Consider the following 26,505-nt stretch of genomic DNA (forward strand, 5'->3'; position numbering starts at 1 on the left):
AAGGAATTAATCAATGAGCATTTACTGAATGCTTGTAATCTTCTGGATACACAGTAGCATTTCCTTGCCATGTGAGAAATTTTCCTTTGATTGCATGCTGGACCCACTGGGTCCCCTGACTTGGAAATGGTGAGAGGTTTTCATCTCAAAGCACAAATCTAACCTCAACCCTCTTGGCTTGACAATTGAGACTCGCCTTTCCTGATATCAGTGTCTCCAGAAATTTCACAGTCCCTTGTTATTCTCTGTCGCAGTGATGTTTCTCTCCACTCTTGATTTTAATATCTTTGAAAATTGAGTATGTCGTCTTATTCAATCATAAAAAATATCTACTGACTCCACCTCCTACTATATGCCAAGAGCTTCTCTGCACTCCAGAAATACAGAAATGAACGAGGCAGACAAGATGTTGCTCTCACTGGGTGGGTGGAACAGTCAATAAAGTAGCAACTAATTACAGAAAAAAAAGATTATTTTGAAGAGTCATAAGATCAATGGAGCAAGTTATTTCCAAGTCACACATTCATTCAACCAGTATTTTCTGAGGATCTAGTATATACCAGGTTCTGGACTTAGGGATGCATGATGAATACGAGAGAAAAAGTCCCTACACTCCTGTAGCTTACATTACAGTGAGGGAGACATACAAACAAACAAAAAACCCTCGCAAAGGATGGGGGAAAGGTGGGAAAACACTTGAAGATTGAGTGATCAGAGAAGGCCAGGCTGGAAATGACACTTAAGTTGAATAGCTACGTGAAGATTTGCAGGCAAAGTGTTTCAGACATTGAGAACAGTGACTGCAAAACTCAACCGCTCATAGACTCATGCTCTTGTCTGGAATAGAGAAAAAGGCCAATAGAACTGAATTACAATGAATAAGGGTGAGAGAATTGGGAGAGGAAGTCAGAGGTGGGCAGGGCAAGGTCACATGAGCCTTGTGAACCTCTGGCAAGGAGTGTGACTTTTATTCTAATACTAGAGGCCTGGTGCACAGATGTGTCCCTCACCTGGCCTGTGGGAATGAGGCCGAAACCAGCTCTCCAACATCCCCCAGGAGTCCCGGATTGCGATAGGGCGCAGGCCAGTCCGAGGGAACCCCTGGTGCACAAATCCATGCACCAGGCCTCTAGTATGCATATAAGATCTTTGGTTAATTTCTTCCCACCTTGCCCGCTCCCCCACTATCCCCAACAAACAATAAATCTTGTAACAACTGGCCCCAAGTGGCCAGGACTCCATTGATAACTGACAGCTTCCCTAACATTTGTCCCAACGTTTCTTCCAACTTAGGACCAACCGGAGAAAGCCAAAAATGCTTCCCCTAAGTAGTCATATAGGATGCCCTGCCTCTACTTAGCCACCTACAGCTTCCCTATGACAATAGTCTCCAATCAGGGCATATCCGAAACCTTCCCTTTTACAGTTATAAAGTGTTCCCATTCCTCTGCCTGCCTTTGAGTCTCTGCCAAAATGCAAGTAATGGTGGCTGACTCCCTTGCTATTATTGCAATTTCTGAAGAGTCTTTGCCTAGTCTCATTTAGGTGATTTTCATTTATTTCCATAAAGGGGATACTATTAATAATCGTGCTGGATCAAGAGGCAAGCACCAGGGCTGTCCTGAGTAAATGAGCACATAGGTCAACCTAAGTATAAAGCACAATTAGACAAGAGGCTGTTTGCTAATGAGGTGCAACATTTGCGGGGGTTGGGACCGGAGGAGCCAAGGTATGAGGAACAGGAGGTGAAATGTGCCACTACCACTAGGTGGGGCTGCACCATTAAAGGATGGAGGACATTTGCCCTGGCTGGTGTGGTTCAGTTCCTTGAAGCCTCCTCCCAGAAAGGTGGTAGATTCCATTCAATTCCCTGGAGTGTGCGGGAGGCAACTGACATGTTTCTCTCTCACATCCATGTTTCTCTCTCCAATCATTAAAAAAAAAAAAAAAAAAAAGAACGGAGGCCATTTAATTACTGCAGTAAGTTCTTAAGATGTACATGCATTCAGGTTGCTACTCGGTATGTTTTTGGTTTAGATGTATGGTATTGTAAATTCTGACCACTGGAATTAACGTAAAATTGTCTTCAGGGTAATAAACAGTCAAAATAATCCCAATGGAAAAATATATTCAAGTATAACAGTATTAGTATCTAGTATTAATTTACTTTCAATTGTTGCCTACTGCACTTGAGGCAGTCAAGAGGTGAAAACACACTCCGTGCCCTTAAGGTGCTATTCTAGCCCAACCGGTGTGGCTCAGTGGTTGAGCGTGGACCCATGAACCAGGAGGTCACGGTTGGATTCCAGTTCGAGGGCACATGCCAGGGTTGCTGGCTTGATTCCCAGTGCACGCCCATGGATGATTCTCTCTCATCATTGATGTATCTCTCTCTCTCCCCTTCTCCCTTCATCTCTGAAATAAATAAAAATACACACACACATATATTTATTTATATATATATAAAAGTAAGTGCCATTCCAGAGTACATCAGGTCTGTATGGGCTACATAATTTGCAAGGGCAAATACATATCTATAATAATAAAAGCATAATATGCTAATTAGACTGCACGTTCCTTCTGAACGACCTTCCAGGTGAAGCTGGGACTGCAAGGGAAGCCTGGGTCTTGGTGCCTGTTGGGTGCCTGCCGGCAGCTAGGGGAAGGAAGGCCTACTCTTGCACCAATTTCGTGTATGGGGCCTCTAGTGTTTAATAAAATTCTTGCACTGGATGTGCTCAACAAATCATCTGTCAAAAATGGCATAAGGTCAAATGATTTCCAAATGTACAAGATGGTTTAGCTATGTGGTTGAACCAGTCTTTTGATACCCAGCCTTTTCATGGGCCTCCAGACATGGGTAATTAAGTTCGAAAAGCAAGCAGCAGGGTGGCGGTGGGATTTTATCTTTTTTTAAAAAATTTTATCGTCCCAAGTGTCTACAAAGCTTCCGGTTTTGTTAAGATTCTAGGCCAAGATTAACTTTGCACCCTAATAGAGGCGTGGCTGGAACGCCTGGAGTAAAATAAACAAAAACAAGTTTACCAACAGGCGCCGGTGACAGAGCCCACCGGGACCCTCCCCGCGGCCGCCGCGTGCGCTTGTCCGCACAGCTGGAAACAATAAAGTTGAGCTTGTTCATAGGGGTCCTTGTCATCCAGGGCCTGTTGGACGAGCCTGCAAAATAAGGTCCCGAGAAACTCCCTGATGGCTTTCCAGTCCTGCTCGTTGTTCTCGGTAGTTTTTCCCTCGCCCGCGGGACACACGTGCTGCGGGGAGCGGCGCGCGCCAGGCCGGGTGGGGGCGCATTTCAGGCGCAGCTGGTCCGGCGATTGCCGCGGGCAGCCCCGAGGAAGGACCCCCCCCCCCCCTCCCACCGGATCACGTGACGCCGGCGTCGGAGCAGTGGCGGCGGAGACAGACGGGATGAAGCCCAGACCTGCAGGTTTCGTGGATAATAAGCTGAAGCAGCGAGTCATCCAGGTGGGCCTCACAGTGCTCCGCGCTCGCTGCCCACGGCACCTTGGCAGGGCGGCTCCCTCGTCGGACGGGACTAGCCGCCCGCCCCCGTGGGGCTGTTGGCAGCTCCACTCCGCCGCCCGAGGAGCCGGGCCTGCGCTCCCGCCGGGGCGGCGTGTCTAGGACCCGCCCGGGTGGGAGGATGCACGCAGCCCGGAGCCCTGCCCGGGTCTGGAGCCCTCAGCGCGGATCAGGAAGGAGAGCGGAGATGGCCTTGGAGTTAAAATCTTCCTGTCGTGAAGCTAGGACCCTCCCCACTGGACGAGACTCTTTGGGGGCCGTAAAGCATTTCCATCTCAGGAAACTTGGGGTCAGGTTGGGACACAGTAGAAATAGGTAGTATGGATGGGACTTTGCAATACGCACTTTACCTAAGGGTTTTGTTTTCCATAATCATTAGTAAAAGCAGTGTGTGCTAAGTGGCTTGGAATGAATGGTACAGTCAGGAAGCAATCTTTTTTAAAAAAATATACATATATATTTTCTTGATTTTTGTACAGAGGGAGAGAGATAGAGAGTTAGAAACATCGATGAGAGAGAAACATCCATCAGCTGCCTCCTGCACACTCGCTACTGGGGATGTGCCCGCAACCAAGGTACATGCCCTTGACCGGAATCGAACCTGGGACCCTTCAGTCCGCAGGCGGAGGCTCTATCCACTGAGCCAAACCGGTCAGGGCTTTCTTCAACATCTTACCTCATAGGATTGTGAGTGCTGAAAGAGATAATGTGTAAAAGGCCCCCTGGTACAGGCTCACGGGGCCCTTGGTTTCTCATTAATATTTTCATGGTGCTCCTAGACCAAAAGTAATACCTAATGGGTCTGTTTATTAAGTAGTTAGATTTTAGCAACTTAATAACTATTTAGTTCATCTAACTCAGTAGCCTTTTGAGATGATAATATGTAAAAATGGAAAGAAAAATTAATACATTTATATTTCGTTCTTCAATGACCACACTTATTTGCGAGTGGGATTTATGTGCGTAAGGGACAACTTCTCATACCTCACACAGGTCTCTTCTGCCATTCTCATCCTGTTGCACGTTGGTTTTTCCATGGGATTTGCTTTTTATTATAGCAGCTGCTGAAAACCCAGTTTTGCAGATCTGACATCAGCAAAAGGTGGTGTAATATTGAAGCCATGAACTGCCTCAGGCTGTAATTCCTACAGTGTTGGGCAGATGTCAGATATTACTGTGTTCCTTCAAATTTTAAATACCTCTTGGGAGTTTAGTGCTTTGTTCTGGAGTATTTGGGAACCTAGGATATAATAAGTCCTCACTACTTTATAGATATTCTAGTTGATATTTTTGTGTGTCATAGTGATTGATAATTTTAATTAAATTATCTGATTCCAGATGTGACAATCATTTAGTGATTTTTATTTATGTTTCTGGTACGCTTTATTAATGAAGAGTTTACATTGAAATATGACATGTTGAGTAGCCCAGACTCTAATTTGTCAATTAAAATCTCTGAGTTTGAGCCTTACTGGTTTGGCTCAGTAGATAGAGCGTCGGCCTGCGGACTGAAAGGTCCCAGGTTGGATTCCGGTCAAGGGCATTTACCTTGGTTGTGGGCACGTCCCCAGTAGGAGGTGTGCAGGAGGCAGCTGATCGATGTTTCTCTCTCATCAGTGTTTCTAATTCTCCATCCCCCTCCCTTCCTCTCTGTAAAAAATCAATAAAATATATTTAAAAAATAAATAAAACCTCTGAGTTTGAAATATTGAGTGTTTATATTTATCATATTTTCTGTTTTAGTACCTCACCAGTAGCAGATGTGGCAAATATGTGGACACTGGAATCATGGCATCTGATCTACAAAGAATGTACAGGTATAAAGAAATAGAGTCTGCAGGTTCTTGCTTTTCTTTCCTTCCATTTTTTTCCATTGTTGTTTCTTTCTTATCATTTTTAAACTTTCCATCCTGCCTAAATTTCCAGTTGATATCAATAACTGCTGACATTAGTTCTCCAGTCCCTGAGTTCAGAATTCAAGTAAGTTACTAGTATACAAACATTTACCCATCACCTGTTATAGGCAAAGAGCTTTCTTTGTTACTAGGGGGTAATGGCTGCATCTGATCTTTCAGTACCTTATAGTCTGGTCAGGAATATTACTTCTTTTCCTGCTTCATTAAAAAAATTAAACCATCAGGCATGATCTCCCTCAGCTTCCTGACTCTCAGAAATGTGTCACTCAGCCCAGACGGCTACACAGGGGAGTTTTGGTTTGCAGTTGGCTGTGTTCTATGTCGTCACATGGTCTTTCCTCTGTGTATAAGTGTATCCTAATCTCCTCCTCTTATAGACACCAGTCCTGTGGGATTAAGTCCCATCCATATTAAGTGACTTACATCTTTAAAGGTCCTGTTTCCAAATACAGTCACATTCTGAGGTACTCAGGGTTGGAACTTCATCATATGAATTTTGGAGGGACACAGTTCAGTTCATAACACTCTGCCTCTTGCCTTCCCAAGCCTAATCCTTCTGCTTACAAGTAAAAGAGCAGCAACCCCAGAAGTCGTAATCCATTTCAGTCTCAATTCTAACTCCCAAATCACATCTAAATCTCATCTAACTCGGATATGGTGTGACTGGAGCTATGATTCATTCTGAGGCCGAATTCCTCTTCAGCTGTGAACCTGGAAAACCAGACAGGTTATCTGCTAACAAAATACAATGGTGGCCCTAGCTGGTATGGCTCAGTTGGTTGAGCATCTTCCCATGCACCTAGAGGTCACTGGTTCAGTTCCCCGGCAGGGTACATTCCTAGTTGCAGGCTCAATCCCCTGTAGGGGGCGTGCAGGAGGCAGCCAATTGATGGTTCTCTCTCATTGATAATTCTCTCCCCTTCCTCTTTCAAAAATCAATAAAACGGGGGGTAGGGGAAGCCGGGGTATTGTCAAGGGCGGGGGGGGGGAAAAAAAGGACACATATGTAATACCCTTTGTAATGCTTTAAGCAATAAAAAAAAAAAAAATCAATAAAACGTTTTAAAAAAGACAAAATACAGTAATGGACAGGTATAGGATATGCATTTTCATTCCAAAACGGAGAAATTGGAAAGAAGAAAGGGGTTATGGTGTCAAGCAAGTCTGAAACGTAGCTGGGTGAATTCCACTTGACTTTAATCTTGTGGCTCAGGGCCCTGTCCTGTGGGCCCGTCTGTGCTCACTGGGTCCCTGGTGGCAGTGGCAGCTCTGCCAACCTCTGAGCCTCCTGGGGAGTCACTCTTTCCTTTTTTTTATTTTTTCAAAGGAGAATGCACGTTCCCAGTTGCTTAGCTCTTTTGGCCTGTTCTGTAGGATATCAAGAGAAATTATAGTTGTAAACGTGTAAGCTCCAAAGTTGTTTGAAAATAGATTTATGGTCTGTAAATTCAGTGGCATAATTATATATTCATGCAAACTTCTGTGGGGGAGACCACTGTACTAAACTTCTGTTTTCTTTTTCAGCATAGACTACGGTCGAAGAAAAAGAAATGCTTTTAGGATTCAGGTAGAAAAAGGTGAGTCTATTAGTGTTAGAAATGAATCATTGATAACATTACAGAATGGTTTTAGCTCATGGCTTTTTTCTTTTTGTTTCAGTATTTAGCATAATTAATAGTGAGAAGGAACTTAAGAATCTAACAGAATTAGAAGATGAACATCTGGCAAAAAGAGCAAGACAAGGTGAAGAGGATAATGAGTAAGGATTTCGGAGTGGAGGGTTTTTTCTATCTGGCACATGAATCTGATCACATTATATTTCTACGCGTAAAACTTTCAGTGGCTCCTCGTTGCCCAGGAGGCGCTGTGTAACACTTGCCTAACCTCTCCAGTCCTTAACTGCAGTTTTCTGTAGCTGGAATGTTCCTTTCTCTTTCACAAACTCCCACTCAGCATTCGAGAATCAGCTTTCAGAATCCTGTGTTATTGTCTTTGTCAGGCCTTCCTAGACTGTTTTCTATTTTTTATTTATTTTTATTGATTTCAGGGAGGAAAGAAGAGAGAGAGAGAGAGATAGGAACATTAATGATGAGAGAGAATCATTGATTGGCTGCCTCCTGCACGCCCCCTACTAGGGATCCAGCCCGCAACCTGGTCATGTGCCCTTGACCAGAATCAAACCTGGGACCCTCCAGTCTGAAGGCCAATGCTCTATTCACTGAGCCAAACTGGCTAGGGTCATTTGTTTGTTTTTATATGTTAAAATCCTGAAGTGGTATTTCTGGAGACAGAGATTTATATTTTCAAGCATGTATTTTTTTAGTGCATTTGAAGCTGCCCTTCAAGAAAGGTTGCCTTAGTTTATACTCCAACAGCTTTGTGTGAAGAATGCATTTCTCTTCCCCCTTGTAATCCGAGTTATACAATTATTTAATCTTTGCTAGTATTATAGGCAAACATTGATCATACTGTTTTTATTTGTAATCTTTTAATAACTTGTGATTTTTTTTTACTGTTTCATATTTCTTTGTGAATTTCTTACCTATGGATTTTGTCTATCATTTGGGAAGTATTTGAATTTTCCTTATTAGTTGTCAGAGTTCTTTGTATAAAATAGCACCTCTTTTCACATGTATTGCAAATGCTTGTCCCATTTTGCCACTTGCCTTTTCTTTTTGTTTATAATGATTTGATTAGAGAAGTTCTGCATCTTTACCTAGTCAAAGCTACCAACCTTTTCCTGGGTGGTTTATGCTCTGAATGCTTACATAGACCTCTGTCACAGGAGCATATAGAATAATTACCTGTACTTTTTTCTTGTTCCTTTATGGTATTACATTTAACTACTTAATCCACTTGTAATTAATTATACTTGTATGGCATGAGTTCTAGGGCAAAATGATATTTTCCCAAATAGTTGAGTAATCTACCTTCTTTATATTGAAAAGAAACGCACCAAATTATCTTAGTTGATTTTAATGAATAGCAAAGAAATTCATGTCTTAATTATAAAGATGGGTCATAGCATTTATGTAAACCTTTTTAGTTGGAAAAGCCCTTTTCTTATGGAATTATTTCCATAGAAACAATAATAAATAGTAGAGTCCTGTAGTTATTAGATACCAACTCTAGGTTATAAAGAACTGAGACTAAATTCTCAGTTTGTAATTATTAGGATTTATATTGTTTTTTTATCATATGATGTTGAACAACTGTGTATCTTCATTCCTCCAAACAGACGTGTAAACGTTCTATCTGGTTACGTGGCTTACGGAGTATTCCCTCTCCTGGCATCGGACATTCCTAAATGAGACCCTGGGATCTAGTGGGAATTCACATTGCACTTTTATTTATTGCTCAGCTAATGGAAGCCACAATTTATTAAGCATTTACTAGGTATTAAGGACTTTGCAAGCTTTCTTTTTTTTTTTTTTCCCCCTTCTCTTTTTTTTCTTCTTTTGATTTGCAAGGTTTCTTTTAATCTAATAATCCAGTGAGATGTCCATTTTGTAGATAAGGAAGCTGAGGCTCAGAGAGATTAAATAGAAGCTAGAAAGTAACTGGTAAACCTGGATTTTGAGTCCAGATTTCTCTGATCCCAAAGCATGTGCTCTGAACCACCATAATAATATTCCCCCTCAGTGTATTTTCTTGCTTTAGTTAGTAATTTTTTTAGGATGTAAGAGAAAAACCTTTACAATTTTTCCCCCTCTTTTCACTCAGGTATACTGAAAGCTATTCGGATGACGATTCAAATATGGAAGATTACCCAGATCCACAGGTAAGCCAAACATTTAATGGACTTTGAGTCTTTTAAAAATCATGATCAACCTCCTTAGAGAAAAATCAGTGAGGAATACAATGAGAGACTTTGAACATCTTCATCTGTGAACAATTGAGTGCTTCCTGTGTACAGGGTTAGTGAACTCTGGGGTTAACCATCGTGCCCATGTTTGTTTTTATAGCCTATTATAACAACGGAAAAAGAAGGGAAGGGAAAGGCCATATAAAGGGCAGACATGCACAGAAAGGGGAATTCATAGTAAAAATGAAAAAAAGGATACTCTGCCAGAGTTTGCATTACCAATAAATAGACTTGGATTAAAGAGCACAGGAATAATATGTAAAATTATTGGTAACTTTATTTTCCCCATTGTTAATTCAGTATTTAAATTTATTAATAACCATGATGATACTCAGATATATGTGATCTAGTTTTTAATTGATGGGATAGTGGTGACTCTCATTGACTGCCTACCAGCTCATTTTCATACTTGCTTTTTACATTTTTTAAAATTCTTATTTAGTTTTATTTACCTGCCAATTATGAATTGGTACATTAACTTGGAGTGGCAAGGGGACACACCTTTTTGGATAGTAAATATTTGTGTTGGAATCATCTCCTTGCAAACACCTATTTTTCTGACTATAAATGTTATGAGAGAAGTTGTTGGAAGCACAAAGTAGAAAACGTGTTAAACAAGCCATCAAACCTTCATGAGTACTTTTGAGTAACTTATACTAAAATCATGTTTCTCCCAGTTGGCAAATCACATGAACTCTTCCCTGCTCTCCTTATATCGGAAAGGAAACCCTGATTCTGTTGCCACTACTCCCGAGAGGGAGCAAAGAGAAACCAGCGGTTCAGCACCACCGACAGCTCCCACAGCTGGCTCCATTCCATTGAAGACCCCTGCCCCAGGCTCTGAAGGAGGGTGGTTCATTGACAAAACTCCAGGTGGAAACAAAGACAGTTTTTTCTTGGACCTATCAGAGGAGACAAGTAATAAGAAGCCATTATCTGAGATAGAGGTATTTTTATGCTGAAATTCTAGCCCCACGTAGCTAGAGCACATTGCCGTCTTTTCATTGAGGATGATATTAAGCAGATTCTGTGTTAAATAAAATACATAGGAACTTTGAAATAAGTGTGGCATTTCATCACTTCCTACTGCTGCCATCATTTCCATCCTAGACCACACCTCTATCTACTCTTTCTTGTCGTAACTATTGAAATGACCTTCCAACTGGAGTTTGCGTCCACTCCTTTTTTTTTTTTTTTTTTTTTTTTTGATATCAGAAAGGAAGGGAGAGAGAGCTAGAAATATCAAGGATGAGAGAGAATCATGGATTGGCTGCCTCCTGCATGCCCCCTACTGGGGATCATGCCTGGAACCCAGGCATGTGCCCTGGACCAGAATCGAACATGGGACCTTTCAGTCCGCAGGCCAATGCTCTATCCACTGAGCCAAACCAGCTATGGCGTTTGCATTCACTCTTGTTCTCTCTGTCTGGACACTCTCCAAATGCCTCAAGAGAGAGGGTGCTTGGTGTGTTCTAGAAACAGCGAGTGGCCACTGTGCCAAAGCAAAGCCGGCAGGTGTGGGTGGAGGGCAGTGGATGAGACTAGGGCAGTAGGGCAGCCAAATCACACAGGGCATTGCTGGCAGCTGCAAGAGCTTTGACTTCAGACTAACGAAGCCACTGGAGGATTTTGAATATAAGATTGACAATGACCTAACTTAACCCATAAGGAAGATACCTCTGTGTGAAGAATAAATTAGGGCCATGGTCGGCAAACCGCGGCTCTTTGGCCCCTTCAGTGTGGCTCTTCCACAAAATACCGACTTCTGCGCATGGGCCACGAAGTTTCAATCGCACTGCGTGCGCGCCCGCACGTGGTATTTTGTGGAAGAGCCACACTCAAGGGGCCAAAGAGCCGCATGTGACTCGCGAGCCATGGTTTGCCGAGCCTCAGTTTGCTGACCACTGAACTAGGGGAGCAGGAGTGGACGCAAATGCCCTAGCTGGTTTGGCTCAGTGGATAGAGCATTGGCCTGCGGACTGAAAGGTCCCATGTTCGATTCTGGTCAAGGGCACATGCCCAGTTTGCAGGCGCGATCACCAGTAGGGGGCGTGCACGAGGCAGCCAATCAATGATGAAAATTTAGTGCCTGTCTTGAGATGTGCTTGCTATAAGCATAAAGTCCACGTTGGTCTTTGCAAATTTACTACAAAAACAATATATACAAAACACCTTGTTAATTTTTCACACTGACGCTATATGGGAATGGTAATGCCTTGAATATATTTGATTAAAAAAGATAGATTATTAAATTAATTTCAGCTTCTTTGCTTTTTTAAATGGGGCTCTAGAATATATAAATTTACCTATGTGGCCTGCATTCTATTTCTCTTGGACAGGGCATCTCTAAGTGGTTTCCAAGAACCAAGCCTTTTGTTTTGCCAAAATCTTGCTCCTTTTGAATTAGTAATGGATCTTTTCCAAATCTCTTTGCTTTAATCATCCAGGATTCCAAAGAGTCGTCTCTTCTGGAGAGTAACAAGAAAAGGAAAGGCAGGTTAAAGAGCAGAGGAAGCAAAAGGAAGAAAGAAGATCTTCAGGAAGTAGATGGAGAAATAGAAGCTGTCCTGCAAAAGAAAGGTGCGACGCAGGCCTTGTGGGTGGTGGTGGCCGTGTTTGCTTTGGGGGAGTCATCACTCCTCCAGGCTGATTTGCTTGGGGAACCTTCCAGGTGCAGAGACATTTACTAGGAAATGTGTCAATAGCTAATGGATCTTTGTTTACTTCACAATTATTAAATATAATTCTGAGTTACTGCTGAATCACTAATCTTTTCACTTCCTCCCTTTTCGTTTACCAGCTCAAGCCAGGGGGCTAGACTTCCAGACCTCCAGCGTGAAGTTTGAAGATGTGGGAGGCAATGACGTGACACTAAAGGTTATTCAGATTCAGAATTTTACTTCCAGTGGGTATTGCTAATCAGTTATGCAAATCAAGTCCACTTCTTTGTTCCTAAAAGGAACTGGGTGTAGGAAAGGAGACTGGGAAAGGGAGAAGAGCAAACCTAACGTGTACCCTGCAGGGTATTGAGGGATAAAAGCACCATAATAGCTTCAACTTCGTCACCACTTTAATTGTAGTGTGCCTAAGCCACCTGCTTTGTAAGTGCTGTTATTTAAAAGTGGTAATAATAATGGTTCCTGCTCATGTTTTAGTGTCTGCTCTAGTCCAGTGACCCTGCTAGTTATTTTTCAACACATCTGCAAGGTAGACATCAGGGAGTGGAAGCTCAGCGATGTTATTGCTGACGTCATGCAGTCGGTACCAGAGCTGGAAGTCAAGCTCAGGTCTAAATCCAAAGCGTATACTCTCCCTCCTATATTTTGCTGCTCCAGAGAATAGGACGTTTCATTCCGTGTTGATTCTTTCTCCCTTGGCCTGGGGAAGACATCTCTGCTGTTTCCTCCCTGCTAGGAAGTCTGCAAGATGCTCATACACATGCGTCACCCGGAGGTGTACCAGCACCTGGGCGTCACACCCCCCCGTGGAGTTCTCCTTCACGGACCGCCAGGCTGCGGGAAGACGTTACTTGCACATGCAATTGCTGGGGTGAGGTTTGCTGACACTTGGTGGCTTTTGTTATTTTTGTTGTTGTTTGTTTTTACTCTTTGGTTAACCAGACTTGGCATGTTCTCAGGACTGATTCCTCATTTTTTTACCTCTTTCATGCTGCTGTTTGTGAGATGCTATTTTTTAAAAAAACTTTATTGTTGAAAGTATTATGTCTCCTTCCCCCCGCCCCCATTAACAATCCCTTTGAGGCCCGCCCCCCCCCCCCCCATACTATTTTTTTATATCTGGCTATTTATATGGCAAGGATTAGGTGGGAAGCAAAATTATATAGCTGTGAACAACACCCCCTCTTTTTTTAACACATTTACATTTTAGTTCTCTTTCTCTTTAAGCCAGTGGTTCTAAAGAGCAGTGAAATGAGAAAACTAAGGATGTATTGTTTTTTATAGAACTAAATTTATTCAGGGTAATGGTCTCATACTATTTTTTCTAAAATAGATACTTGGCAAAATAAAAAGTTAGCAATCTTATTTTAGTCCCATCAAATTTTTCAGAAACTGTAGTAGATGGTAAAATACAAAAGGAGTCCTTCAATTTTAAGCACAGGGTGCTATACTGATCACTAATAGATTAGTGCTCTATGAGACTTTATATAGAAGAATTTGATGGATTTGCTTCCTTTATTCATTTGTTGGATAAATCTATTATGTGACTGCTGTGTGCCAGACATTGAAATATAGTGATAAGTTCAACAAACCCAATTTTTATCTTTAAGAAATTTTTCAGTCTAATATGGGAGACAGACATTACATAGTCATTCATGCAAATAAATGTCTACATAGTTACAATGGTAATAAATGAGAGACACAAAAAGTGGAGAATGCCATATGATTGTTGAAACCCAAGTTAGGAGTTTGGAGCAAAGAAAATGTGATTGCGGAATGGAATTTCACAGTGAATGAGTAGGATTCAGGCAGGCTTGTCACCATCTGTCGGGTGGGAAGTGGTAGTTTCCTTCCTCTCCTTAAAGAGCCTGCCCTCTGACTAGTAAATGGCTACTCCTCTGGACTCAGGAGAGAGCAGTGCTAGTAGAGTGTGAGGGACAACGGTGTCACCACCCCTGCTGTTTCCTCTGCAAAAGATAAATTGCTTTGGTTCAGTTCTAAGTGGGGGAAAACAGCTCTCTTGATATTCCAGACCCTTTATTAGGAGACGATAACAGAGTTTTATAGTGACATCTGTAAAGTAAAAACAAGTTATCTTGTCATTGTGTTTGAATAAAATCATAGATTTTAAAGTTTTCTATCGGACCAACACAAAAAGATATTTCTCAGGAAATTCATCATTTTAAAATGTCATTATGAGAGAGGGACTGACTACGGACAAAGTAGGGAAGTGAAAAATTCAAAAATTGATCATTCTTTTATACATCTGTGCACAGGAACTTGACCTTCCAATTCTCAAAGTAGCTGCTACGGAGATTGTGTCTGGAGTGTCTGGAGAATCTGAACAGAAGCTGAGAGAACTGTTTGAACAAGCTGTGGTGAGTCAGCTAATGAGTAATGTCACGTTGTCACATTGTATAAGGTTACATTGAAAACCCTGTTTTCTCCAATGCCAGTATTGTTACCCATTCACTAGCCACTTTTTTTTTTAAATATATTTTTATTGATTTCAGAGAGGGGGGGGGTAGAGAGAGAAACTTCAATGATGAGAGAGAATCATTGATAGTTGCATCCTGCATGCCCCCCACTGGGAGTCAAGTCCGAAACCCGGGTATGTGCCCACCAGAATCAAACCTGGGACCCTTCAGTCCAAAGGCTGATGCTCTATCCACTGAGCCAATCCATCTAGGGCTCACTGGCCATTTTTTTGGTAAACATAATTTTTGCTACTCATGATGGCAGAATATTTACACTTGATCTTAGCCAAAGGCTGAGAAATGATGAATGCTAAATATTTAAAGTAGATTTACTGATACAGACCATGGGATAAAATAATCTGTTGATTCTGAAACCAAAGATAAATTGGTGTATGCTGAAAAGAGATTATCCTTGTGATAATTTTACTTTCACTTTTCACAATACAGGATTGCCCAACACCTTTTAAGCAATGTGAAAAATTTTAACATTAGAATGATCGCATTATAAAAGCAACCATAGAAATACCAGCATAAACTCTTCTGTGTTTGCATAATTGAAGCTGTGAAAATAAAGTTTTGTCACGTGAGAAATTACAGCTTGGACTGTATCCTGGTTGGAATTCATGTCATTAAATTTTATGCTTAAGAACTTCTGAGAAAGATGACATTTGGGTCCAGTTAAAGTTTTCTCTTCCATACAGTGTCCTCGTTAATTGTCTGTACTTTCAGGTCTAAAAGCATAGGTTCAATCCTTGTGCCACCCCTTAGTAATTGTGGGATCTCAGACAAGATATTTAACTTCTCTAACCTTGAGCTTCCTTACTAGTGAACTAGGTTAATAGTACTACGCACATCTCATGGGTTGTGAGGATTCTTCTAAAACCTTTCATGTGGTGTCTGCGACCTGTGGTCTCTGGAACTTCTCATGCAACTGGCTCACGTGTCCAGTAGTCTAAGTGCTTCTCTGCAAACACTGTCATCGGGGGCTGGGAGGAGAGCCAGCTAGTGAGGGGCCAAATCTCTTTTCTTTTAAATCGTGTGGTTTTGAGTCTTAGCCGGGCTCAGAGTCTGACTCATCATAATCAGTGTCACTCCCACCCACTGAGTAACTCAGAATGAGCTGTGCTGTAGCTTATATATATAGATATTTTTATCTAAAGTTTTTATTTTAACTGGTCCCTATCTATTTGTCTCTTTGTTTTTATTGGGGTAGATATGTTTACCTTCCCATTTTAAACATTTTGGAGTGTACACTTCTGTGGCATGAAGTACACTCAGATTGCACTGTAACCATCACCCTCCTCCTCCATCTTCAGAAGTTTTCATCTTTCCAAACTGAAGCTCTACCCATTAAACCCTCTAACTCCCCATTTCCCCCTCCTCCCAGCACCTGACAACCACCATTCTACTTCTGTCTCTACCAGCTTGACTACTCCAGGTAGTCGGTTGCTTATACGTATTACATCCTAACTTATTCTACCTTAGCTCTTATCTAGTTTATATTTTTTAAAATGCGCATTCTCCACACTGATGCCTAGGAGCTTGGCCACCCTTCCTGATTCAGTGTCGTCTTTCAAGTCTGCCGCTCGCAGTTTCCGTGAGGGAGGTTGCTAAGTTCAGGAGATGGTTGGATGGCTGCACAGGGCATGAACATATTCAATGCCATTAAACTGTGCCCTTAAAATGGTTACGATAGGAATTTTATGGATATTTTACCACATAAAAACAAATGAGAAATAAAGCTTTTAGTCTTCTTAAATGCCACTTATAGCAGATTCTAGGGAAAGGCTTAGATATTTTTACATCGGCAGGAACACATATAACATTTATAAGTTTAGGTTTTTTTATTTAACGCCTATAAACTTGTAATTTATATATTATAGCATAGCAAACATGCCTAATTTGCAAAAGAATTGTGGTCAATTTATCATCACAAAGCATGGATTGATGAGAAGACTTTAAATGTGTTCTCTTATATGGAGTCTCTTTTAAGCATCTTGCTTCTCTTAAGTCACATAAGTAATGCACTGTGACTGCCTTCTTTAGGGTTACTGTTTTGGTGAATGATACTTGAACGTGAAGATTAAAAATGTGTAGTTAACTATGCTGCGGTATAGGAAATATATTTATGATTGTCTTTTGTGATATTCTTATTTTTAGTCAAATGCTCCCTGTATTCTTTTTATTGATGAAATTGATGCCATTACCCCCAAAAGAGAAGTTGCTTCAAAAGATATGGAACGAAGAATTGTAGCCCAGCTCCTAACCTGCATGGATGGTCAGTTTAAAATGATGAATTCACTTTGAGAGAATAAACTGTCTTTGTTTTTAATAGTGTAAGTAATATGTGAGGATATAAAACATTCAAATAGAATAAAACTCAGAGTAAAAAACAGAAATCTGTTTTTTCCCCCATAAAAAATTACATCATTAATATTTTAGTTTTCTGGAGTGTAACTTAGTTATTTTTAATGAGTTTACACAAATGTATAAACACACTAACATATTGTTGCGCTTTTTACAATATTTTGATTGCACCATACACATTGTTCTGTAATTTGCTATTTGTATCTTAAACATGTCTTGGGAATGTTACCATTTCAGTGCAATTATATTCTTTTTTTTTTTTAATCCTCACCCAAGGATATGCTTTTATTGGTAAAAATCAGTTGAGAGAAATAATATATAGGAAAGACACACTAGGCCCTGTATTCTGTGTGTGCCTAAAAATTTAGCTGTGCATTAAGCCAGAGCAACTGAAGACTGTATTGTGTCCCATCTCAGATGAATGCCGTGAGTCTTTTTGGAGACGTGTACACCTCTGTCTCCCTGTTGTTGGACTGCTCACCTTGTGCTCCCCCTCACCTTTCCTCCCACGTAGGATTTCACGTAACGCTGCTTATCAGTATCCTGCCCTTCGAGAATGGAATGTTCCCTCGTCCATCCACTCTCCATTATTCCTCAGCCATCATGTCTCTGTGATGCCTTTTTTAAAATATATTTTTATTGATTTCAGAGAGGAAGGGACAGGGAGAGAGAGACAGAAACATCAATGATGAGAATCATTGATCGGCTGCCTCCTGCATGCCCCCAACTGGGGATCGAACCCGCAACCTGGGCACGTGCCCTTGACCAGAATCAAACCTGGGACCCTTCAGTCCGCCGTCCGATGCTCTATCCACTGAGCCAAACCAGCCAGGGCTGTGGTGCTTTGTTTATACCTGTTGTTAAACCTCACAGAATCTGTCTTTATGTTTCTCAATAGATTGTGAGTTGCTTGAGGACCGTTTGTATTTATCTTCCTCACGTATCAGGCATTTAGTAAATGTTAGTTTTATATATATATATATTGCTTTTAAAATGTGTAATACTTTCTCTCTAACCACTTAAATGACTTGTGTAAGCATTATTGTCCTCATTGTCAAGTATCTTGTTCACCACTCACCCTGTGTCTGCTTCTTACTAGATCTGAATAATGTGGCTGCTACAGCTCAGGTCCTAGTCATTGGAGCTACTAACCGGCCAGACTCCTTAGACCCTGCTTTGAGACGCGCAGGAAGATTCGACCAGGAAATTTGCCTCGGTATCCCCGATGAAGCGTCCAGGGAAAGGTATGCTCTTAGAGAATGAACAAGTGTGCCACTGTGTCATCTGAATGAATGCTTTGAAATTGAGGGATGAGAAGCATGTTGCCTTGTCTTCCTCTCTCTCTCTCTCTCTCTCTCTCTCTATCACCATTTAAATTGGTTTGGAAAGGGGAAGAAGCCCACATTAAATGAATGTTAAAGAAAATAATTTGCTCATCAATAGGGTAATTTTTTCAGACTTTTTTCAGCAGTAATAATGGACTGACATACCTATATACTCATTTGTCCATTATTAACAGTGGCTTGCATTTTTACTTTGGCTGGTCAGCTTTAGGGCAGTGTCTAGAGCAGCTGTGGGCAAACTACGGCCCTCGGACCAGATTCGGCCCGTTTGAAATGAATAAAACTAAAAAAAAAAAAAAAAAAGACCGTACCCTTTTATGTAATGATGTTTACTTTGAATTTATATTAGTTCACACAAACACTCCATCCATGCTTTTGTTCCGGCCCTCCGGTCCAGTTTAAGAACCCATTGTGGCCCTCGAGTCAAAAAGTTTGCCTACCTCTGGTCTAGAGTATGGAATAGAGCAGTGTTCACTGGTCCACATGGGGGTGCAATCTGAGTACCATACCTTAACCTGTTGCACTAACCTGCCTAAGACCAGAGGTTCTGGGAAAAAGAAAGAAATGGCTGCCAGAGAGTTGAAACCTGGGTTTTGTTATAGACCAGCCCTTCCTAGTCATTGGTGTTGAATGTCAGCAGAGCAAAAACATGTCCACCGAATGACTAAAAATACCTCAGGGGGCTCTCTTTAGGAGTAGAAATCTAGTAAAAAAATATTTTGAAATACTGTATTTCAAATGAATATATTCAGTGACTTGTTTTTACTAGTAGGTTAGGAATCTGAATTTTCCCTCCGTCTTTTCTACAGAATACTTCAAACGTTGTGCAGAAAACTAAGACTTCCGGAAACGTTCCATTTTCGCCACTTAGCACACCTCACGCCCGGCTTTGTTGGTGCAGATCTGATGGCACTCTGCCGGGAGGCAGCCATGTGTGCAGTCAGCAGGGTCTTAATGCGGCTGCAGGATGCACAGAAGAAAGAGCCTGAGACGGAAGGGTTTCCCTGTGAAGGAGGCCAAGGAGAAAGGATGGGAACTGAGCCCACTTACACAACACAGGCGCTTTCTAGACAGGTACCTAAACTGCCCTTCACATGTTCTTCATTTGTGTGACCTTACCAGCAAGCGTCGTTGTCCTTGAGGTTTATGATTTTCTGTTGTCTTGGCATTTTATCTTTAGAATAATTATAAGTTATGCCCAGAGTGTCTGTAATTTCAAAATTACAAGTTGGTTGGTTGGTGGTGTTTTTTGTTTATCCTGAATAAATTCATTTTACAATAATGATTATGATAATTGGCAAACTATGCGCCTTCAGCCTACCAGCTGTTTTTGTAAATGAAAGTTGTTATTGGAACCCAGCTGTGGTCATTTATTTACATGGTGTCTATTTCCACTCTCACCTTTCACAGCACTCTCTACACAGGAGTCCTGCAGCAGAGACGTGTGCTCTCTAGCCCAGGGGTCCTCAAACTACGGCCCGCGGGCCACATGCAAATATAAATATTGTATTTGTTCCCGTTTTGTTTTTTTACTTCAAAATAAGATATGTACAGTGTGCATAGGAATTTGTTCATAGTTTTTTTTTAAACTATAGTCCGGCCCTCCAACGGTCTGAGGGACAGTGAACTGGCCCCCTGTTTAAAAAGTTTGAGGACCCCTGCTCTAGCCCTTCATGGAAGTGTGCTGACTCCTCTTAGAGCACTGGGCACTCAGTTCTACTTCCTGTTTACCTTTTGGTTAGGCGGACTAGGAAAGTGCTGGCACAACCATACTTTATCTCTATGAATGTGAGAGGGGCATTGATCAGTCTAGGTCACTGTTAAAATTTTGAGTTTTGTAAATCACGAAACCTCAAACTAACATTTTTACAGCATTTGAAGGTTTGCACAGGGGGTGTCTCCGTATTATATAATTTGATCCATGTAACTTTGCCAAGTAAATATCATTACTTTCCTCATTTTATAATCAGAGAAACAGGTTAAGAGAGTGTGACTTGCCTAAGGCCCTACTCCCTCTACTTTCCAGAGCAGGAACTTAGATCTACTAGTAGGCCATTGGTTTTTCAAATTATTTTTGTCTTACTCATTTGGAACCACAATTTTATCTGTTAAAAATATAAATGTATCCCTTTTATAATGTTGCATATAGGTTAGGATTTTATAAATTGAATTATTCAGACTTACTCTTTATACTTGTCCTTTCATTTTCTTCACAAGCAAGAAATCTGCCTGTGAAGTTCAAGACTGAAATTTTACTGCCATCAGAGTAACTTTGTTTTAATTTCACCAAAATACAGCTGCTCTTAAATATTTATAAATGAAAAATGGAAATAACATGGTTTATTGAAATGAATCGGTGCCAGCTGCTTATATTTGCTGTAGCTAGCTGTCGTATAGGATGCAAAAATCATTCTTCTGTATTTGAGTATAATTGGTGTTCCTTTCCTTGCCCAATTTAATTACCTATTTAGAATAAAATTAACTTCTTGTGTCAGTGGAGATGATTATTAAAATGCTTAGAAGTTTACTGTAGCTTACAGAAATATTACAGAAATAATTTTTAAAAGTACAAAAAGTAATGTTTCAACAAACTTGGTGATTTTTCGTTTCTTCTCCCAATCGCTCCCGCTAAGGATGAATTGCAGAGTCTGCTGAGGTTGCTAAGAAACCAGGATCCCCTCTCGGAGGAGCAGCTGCAAGGCCTGTGCATTGAGTTGAATGACTTCATTGTCGCTCTGTCCTCAGTCCAGCCCTCTGCCAAAAGGGAAGGCTTTGTCACGGTCCCCAACGTGACATGGGCAGATGTTGGTGCCCTGGAAGACATTCGAGAGGAGCTCACCATGGCAATATTGGTAGGTGTGTCTGTGGCTAAATGCCGCTGGCACGTGTGACGGGTACATGACCACACATGTGTACTAGGTTGTACATGTTCTGTGGTAGTAACATTAAGCCCCAATGATGGTTTTTCATTTTTCTGAGATCTTTTTTAGACTTACTCTGTTGGTTGTGCATGAATTCTGTGAGAGTAAGTAAAAATGAAAGTTTAGGTTCCAACCAAGACCAGATTGTCAGAGAAAGACTTTCTGAACTTAGTCAAGCTCACGAGGGTCACAGCAGTTTAATGCCCATGAAACTTAGGATTTCTCTTTACTCTTTTTCACGCTGCTGATCATTTCGGGGTTCATGAATGAAGTGTGATCTCTGCAGAGATGTGTAACTATTGAGAGAGAAAATGCATGGAGGTTACAGCGAACAGGTGGTTCTGGCTTTTGACTATGTAGAGCACCGCTGCTTTTGGTTTCTTAAAGGAGGACGTTGCCTATAATTCTTATAGCCTGGAAATTGAGATAATTTTTTTAGAAACTTTTATGTTCAAAATGTTTTCAGAACTTACATCTTAAGTATGGATTCCTCAGAGCAGGGACTTTTTTGTTTCCCACCATATACCTCATGCCTGGAGCAGGTGAGCACTTGGTCCCAGGCACTGTTCGTTTCTTCGGGCCTCGTGATCAGTGCTGACAGTGGGCCTCTGGAGAGCATGTGACACGCAGTATAAAAGGACGCTCGTAACGGATCACTGCGGTTCTACTTCCAGGCACCAGTACGTAACCCAGATCAGTTCCAAGCTCTCGGATTGGTGACTCCGGCCGGAGTCCTCCTCGCTGGTCCTCCCGGCTGTGGGAAAACGCTGCTGGCGAAGGTATGGTCTATTACTAAATGTCCTTTCTTAATGCTTCTAGTACCTTTACAAGGCATTGCTATAAAGAAGTTTGAGAACAGAGGAGGGGGGTGAGTACATCACAGTCTTGGTCTGCACCTTGTACAGCAGTTTTAGGAAAACATGGCCAGAAAGAAAGCCCTGCGTGCTAAAATGTGAACCCACCAGGTGGAAGCCATCCCCTGCCTGGGTGCCTTACAATGTTGGTTTTTAATCTTGCCTGACAGTGAGTGCAAGATTCGTGATGCTGCCCATGAAAAATTCAGTCATGTCCACTATATTTCATTTGGAAGCCCAAGAAGATTTCTGATCATTTCAGGAACTATTGGAGGTTTTGATGGGTTAAATCTTAGGTACCTGGCATTTAGATGTTGAAAACCTAATGTGAATGAGTCAGACTTCATTAGATGTGTATCCTGACTCTCCCTTACTTAATGAGTTGAGAGATAGGAGACTTATGAAATTGGCAGCAGGAAAGACAAAGATTAAGAGAGAGGATAATCTTCATGTTGAGCAATTTTTGGTGGCGGAGCATGCATGCATTCATGGTTCAGCAGGTATTTATTGAGCTACTGACTTTGCCAGAAATTGTTCCGGTGCTAGGGATAAACTAGTGAACCTCTGCTAATAGAATTTATTGTCTGTTTGGAAGGGGCAGGCGGTAAACAAAAACAAAATTACAGCTTCAGCTAAGTTCTAAAGGAAATAAACAGATTGTTATGATGGATTGATTGGGAGATGGCTATTGTGGGTATTGTGTTCAAGGGATGGTGATATTTTATATATTTTTTTTCATTGATTTCAGAGAGGAAGGAATAGGGAGAGAGAGATAGAAACATCAATGATGAGAGAGAATCATTGATCTGCTGCCTCCTGCATGTCCACCACTGGTGATCAAGCCCACAACCCAGGCATGTGCCCTTGACCTGAATCGAACCCACGACCCTTCAGTCCACAGGCCAGCGCTCTATCCACTGAGCCAAACCAGCTAGGGCAAGGGATGGTGATATTTAAGAGTCCTGAAGAAGCCCTAACTGGTTTGGCTCAGTGGATAGAGCATTGGCCTACGGACTGAAGAATCCCAGGTTCAATTCTTATTAAGGGCCTGTGCTGGGTGCGGGCTTGATTCCCAGTAAGGGGCGAGCAGGAGGCAGCCAATCAATGATTCTCATCATTGATGTTTCAACCTCTCTCTCTCCCTCTCCTTTTCTCTCTGAAATCAATTTTTTTAAAAATGTATTAAAAAAAAATAGCCCACTAATACTGACCCTTAGTAGAGGCTTAAATTGATTTTTTTTACATTTTGGTTAAATGAATGATTGCTTCCGTTGGGCAAGGTATTTCTTGATACAGAGATGATGATCTTTCATTAGAATTCCAAGCTAGGGCTACACATGTATAACATTTACATAAATATTTTATGTCCCTTTCCTCTGATTTCTAGTCTTCATGATTCTTAGAAAGTTTTAGGTTGACATTTCTTTTTATTTATTTCTCTTTTTCCCATAAGTCTCCTCTCCTTCTAATTAGAAAGAGGCAACTGTAAAAGTGGGAAAATAGAGTATACGCCACAAGAAATCCCCATGTTATCATAAATGATTGTTGTTACTCTGTTGTATATTTGTCTTATTTGTATCTCTTTGTTTCCTTTTACTAGGCTGTTGCAAATGAGTCTGGACTAAATTTTATATCTGTCAAGGGCCCAGAATTACTAAATATGGTAAGTTGTGGCATTAGCCATTGTTTAGATAAGGAAGGTAATGATCTTTCAAATTACAGGGTAGAATGTCTTCAGATTTTTGAAACAATTGTCAAATTTTGGTGAAATCACCTCTGTAGGAATGAAGAAATGGAACCTTCCTCTGCTGTACGTAGTATATGTACTTTCTTAATTAAGTCTGGTAACTTCTGAGCCTCAGTTTTCTCACCTGCAAAATGGAAATAATTGTAATAATTAACATTTTAAAGTGTTTACTCTGTACCATAAATTTTTAAAGCACTTGACATACATTATTCTTCAACAACCCTGTGAGATACAAATTCTTGTTTCCTCTGATTCACAGATGAGGAAACTTAAGTTTAGGGGGTGGAGGAGGAGAAAGGAGGGATAAATGGTGAGGGAAGGAGACTTGACTTGGGGTGGTAAACACAATGTAATATACAGATGATGTACGTAGAATTGTATACCTGAAGACTATATAATTTTATTAACCAGTGTCACCCCCAATATATTCATGTAAAAAAAAGAAACTTAAGTTTGGGGGTTTTATATACGTGGTCAGAGTCTGCCAGCCAGGAAGTAGTAAAGCTAAGGTTTGAATCTGGTTGTCTGACTCCTGGATCTGCTTTCCTTGTCCCAGTGTTGTGTACCTCAAGTGAGTTAAGTATTAATAAATAAAAATACTCTGGGGGGAAAGAAATCACTAAAGTGATATATAATAATTTCTTTCAGCACTTAAGCAATTTATATCTCAAATTTAAGAGACTGAATTTATTTCCTGTCCATTCTGTAACATTTAAACAGACAAAATGAGAATGGTATCATTTGTCTTAAAAGGCTTTTTAGCCCCGGCAGGTGTGGCTCAGTTGGTTGAGCGTTGTCCCATGCATCAAGAAGCCACCAGTTCAGTTCCTGGTCAGGTCACATGCCTGGGTTGCTGGCTCAATCCCCAGTAGGGGGCATGCAGGAGGCAGCAGATTGATGTTTCTCATATTGATGTTTCTTCAACCTTGTCAGTGTAACCAGACAGTATGACTTTGGACTTGGTACTCAGAATGTCATTATTAACTTCAGGGGTAATATTTTTAGTAATATCAGTGTTTTAAAAAGCCAGGTTATGATTGAAAACTGAATGGCAAATAAGGAATTAGAGATAAGTATAGGATCCTTATCTGAAGTATTTCTTAAAGGCCAAGGTAGTTTTTCTTTTGTTTGCTTATTTCTAATCAGTGTTGTCTTTGTTAAGATTGATTTTAATCTGTCCTTTGAACTAGGTTTACCTTCTCCTAAACTAAATTTCCTTTTACATAGTCATTTTGGTTTGCTATATCCGAAGTCCCTTTCCCATCTATATTGATTATTCTTTTCCATCCCCATTTGAAACTTTATCTCTCCCAACCCACTGATATCTTTTCTTTTTTTGAATATATATATATATATATATATATAATTTTTTTTTATTTTTATTGATTTTTTACAGAGAGGAAGGGAGAGAGATAGAGAGTTAGAAACATTGATGAGAGAGAAACATCGATCAGCCGCCTCCTGCACATCTCCTACTGGGGATATGCCAGCAACCCAGGTACATGCCCTTGACCGGAATCGAACCTGGGACCTTTCAGTCTGCAGGCCGACGCTCTATCCACTGAGCCAAACCGGTTTCGGCTATAATTTTTTTTTTTACTGATTTCAGAGGGAGAGGGAGAGAGAGATAGAAACATCAATTATGAGAGAGAATCATTGATTGGTTGCCTCCTGTACACCCCCTACTGGGGATTGAGGCCGCAACCCGGGTATGTGCCCTTGACCAGAATTGAACCCAGGACCCTTTAGTCCGCAGGCCGGTGCTCTATCCACTGAACAAAACCAGGTAGGGCCTGATACCTTTTCTTTAAAAATATCTACTAAATATTTTGGTTTGGTTACCCAAATATAATTTTTTCTAAATTAGATTTTTCAGAGAACTAAATTGTTTTACTTCATTTGTATAGGATATTTGTACAGGATATTATGATAAGAGAAAAATTTGAAACGGTCATGACTTCTGCTTTCCAAGTACTTTACGATATGGTACAGTGAACGTGGAAGAGCTCACAGTTACAATAGTATAAAATACTGTAAGAGCAAAGGAGAGAGTAATGGGGATCTTTTCAAATGCAATAACTATTTGGTGGTAGGTTGGGAAAGCAGCTCAAGTAAGGGAAGCAAAATGAGCTAAAGTACAAAGAAAAGTCCAGGATACATGTGAAGGAAAGACAGCTCTATTCAAATGAGAAAACAGATACTTTAATCACTGTCATCAGTGATGTAGTGTATTCCTTAATTACTTTATTATGACCATATAGTCATAAAGTAACATCAGAGATACTTTATGGTAGGAGATTGTCGGCATCAGATTCTGTTTTACCTAGCAGTTTTATTACGACAAAACTGCTTTTCTTAAACTAGTTTGAAATTTTATAAGAACAATTTCTTATGCCTAGCTGAAAGTGAAACCATATTCTTACATGTAATTTTTTATTTTAATTGTCCTAATGTTATATAGCTGCTAGTGAGTTGCTGTTATTTCTTGACTGATCTTAATATTTTGTAGTTTGATTTTGATTTTTACATACATTATGCCATATAACAGCTGTTAAATTCCCAGTTGGCTCAGTTTGCCTCTTCTGATGCTTTATGACAAAATAGCTCTTCCTTGAGCAAGATGATGTACAAATGACAGTAGAACAGTAAATTGTCTTGTTTGCATTTAAAATACTGTTTGAATTAATGAGAATTATTGCTGGGTATTTTATATGCATAAAACTTAGGAGGTCACTTCTAAAATAGAATTGTGAGATTTTTTTGATCTAGAGAAGACCTTACATTGCATTTAGACTCC

The 26,505-nt window shown here is 40.7% G+C and overlaps 1 protein-coding gene across 2 annotated transcripts in view; it reads left to right on the forward strand.

Annotated features, from left to right (window-relative positions):
- The first annotated feature begins 3,404 nt into the window (after positions 1-3,404).
- Positions 3,405-26,505, forward strand: part of NVL (nuclear VCP like) — a 44,995-nt gene continuing 21,894 nt past the window's right edge. The window contains exons 1-16 of one of the 2 annotated variants that reach the window (XM_070401157.1): positions 3,405-3,483; positions 5,284-5,357; positions 6,981-7,033; positions 7,116-7,215; positions 9,180-9,237; positions 9,999-10,268; positions 11,769-11,901; positions 12,122-12,198; positions 12,736-12,870; positions 14,276-14,377; positions 16,637-16,754; positions 17,943-18,087; positions 18,996-19,260; positions 20,820-21,038; positions 21,782-21,886; positions 23,562-23,624. In XM_070401157.1, the coding sequence (XP_070257258.1) occupies positions 3,427-3,483; positions 5,284-5,357; positions 6,981-7,033; positions 7,116-7,215; positions 9,180-9,237; positions 9,999-10,268; positions 11,769-11,901; positions 12,122-12,198; positions 12,736-12,870; positions 14,276-14,377; positions 16,637-16,754; positions 17,943-18,087; positions 18,996-19,260; positions 20,820-21,038; positions 21,782-21,886; positions 23,562-23,624 (1,974 nt within the window). In that variant the 5' untranslated portion in view covers positions 3,405-3,426. The remainder of the gene's footprint in view (positions 3,484-5,283; positions 5,358-6,980; positions 7,034-7,115; positions 7,216-9,179; positions 9,238-9,998; positions 10,269-11,768; positions 11,902-12,121; positions 12,199-12,735; positions 12,871-14,275; positions 14,378-16,636; positions 16,755-17,942; positions 18,088-18,995; positions 19,261-20,819; positions 21,039-21,781; positions 21,887-23,561; positions 23,625-26,505) is intronic. The other variant, XM_070401158.1, reaches the window with a different exon arrangement.

The sequence above is a fragment of the Myotis yumanensis genome, unplaced genomic scaffold (genome assembly GCF_028538775.1).
Source record: "Myotis yumanensis isolate MYYU_CA2020_CCGP unplaced genomic scaffold, mMyoYum1.0.hap1 SCAF_22, whole genome shotgun sequence".
NCBI lineage: Eukaryota > Metazoa > Chordata > Mammalia > Chiroptera > Vespertilionidae > Myotis > Myotis yumanensis.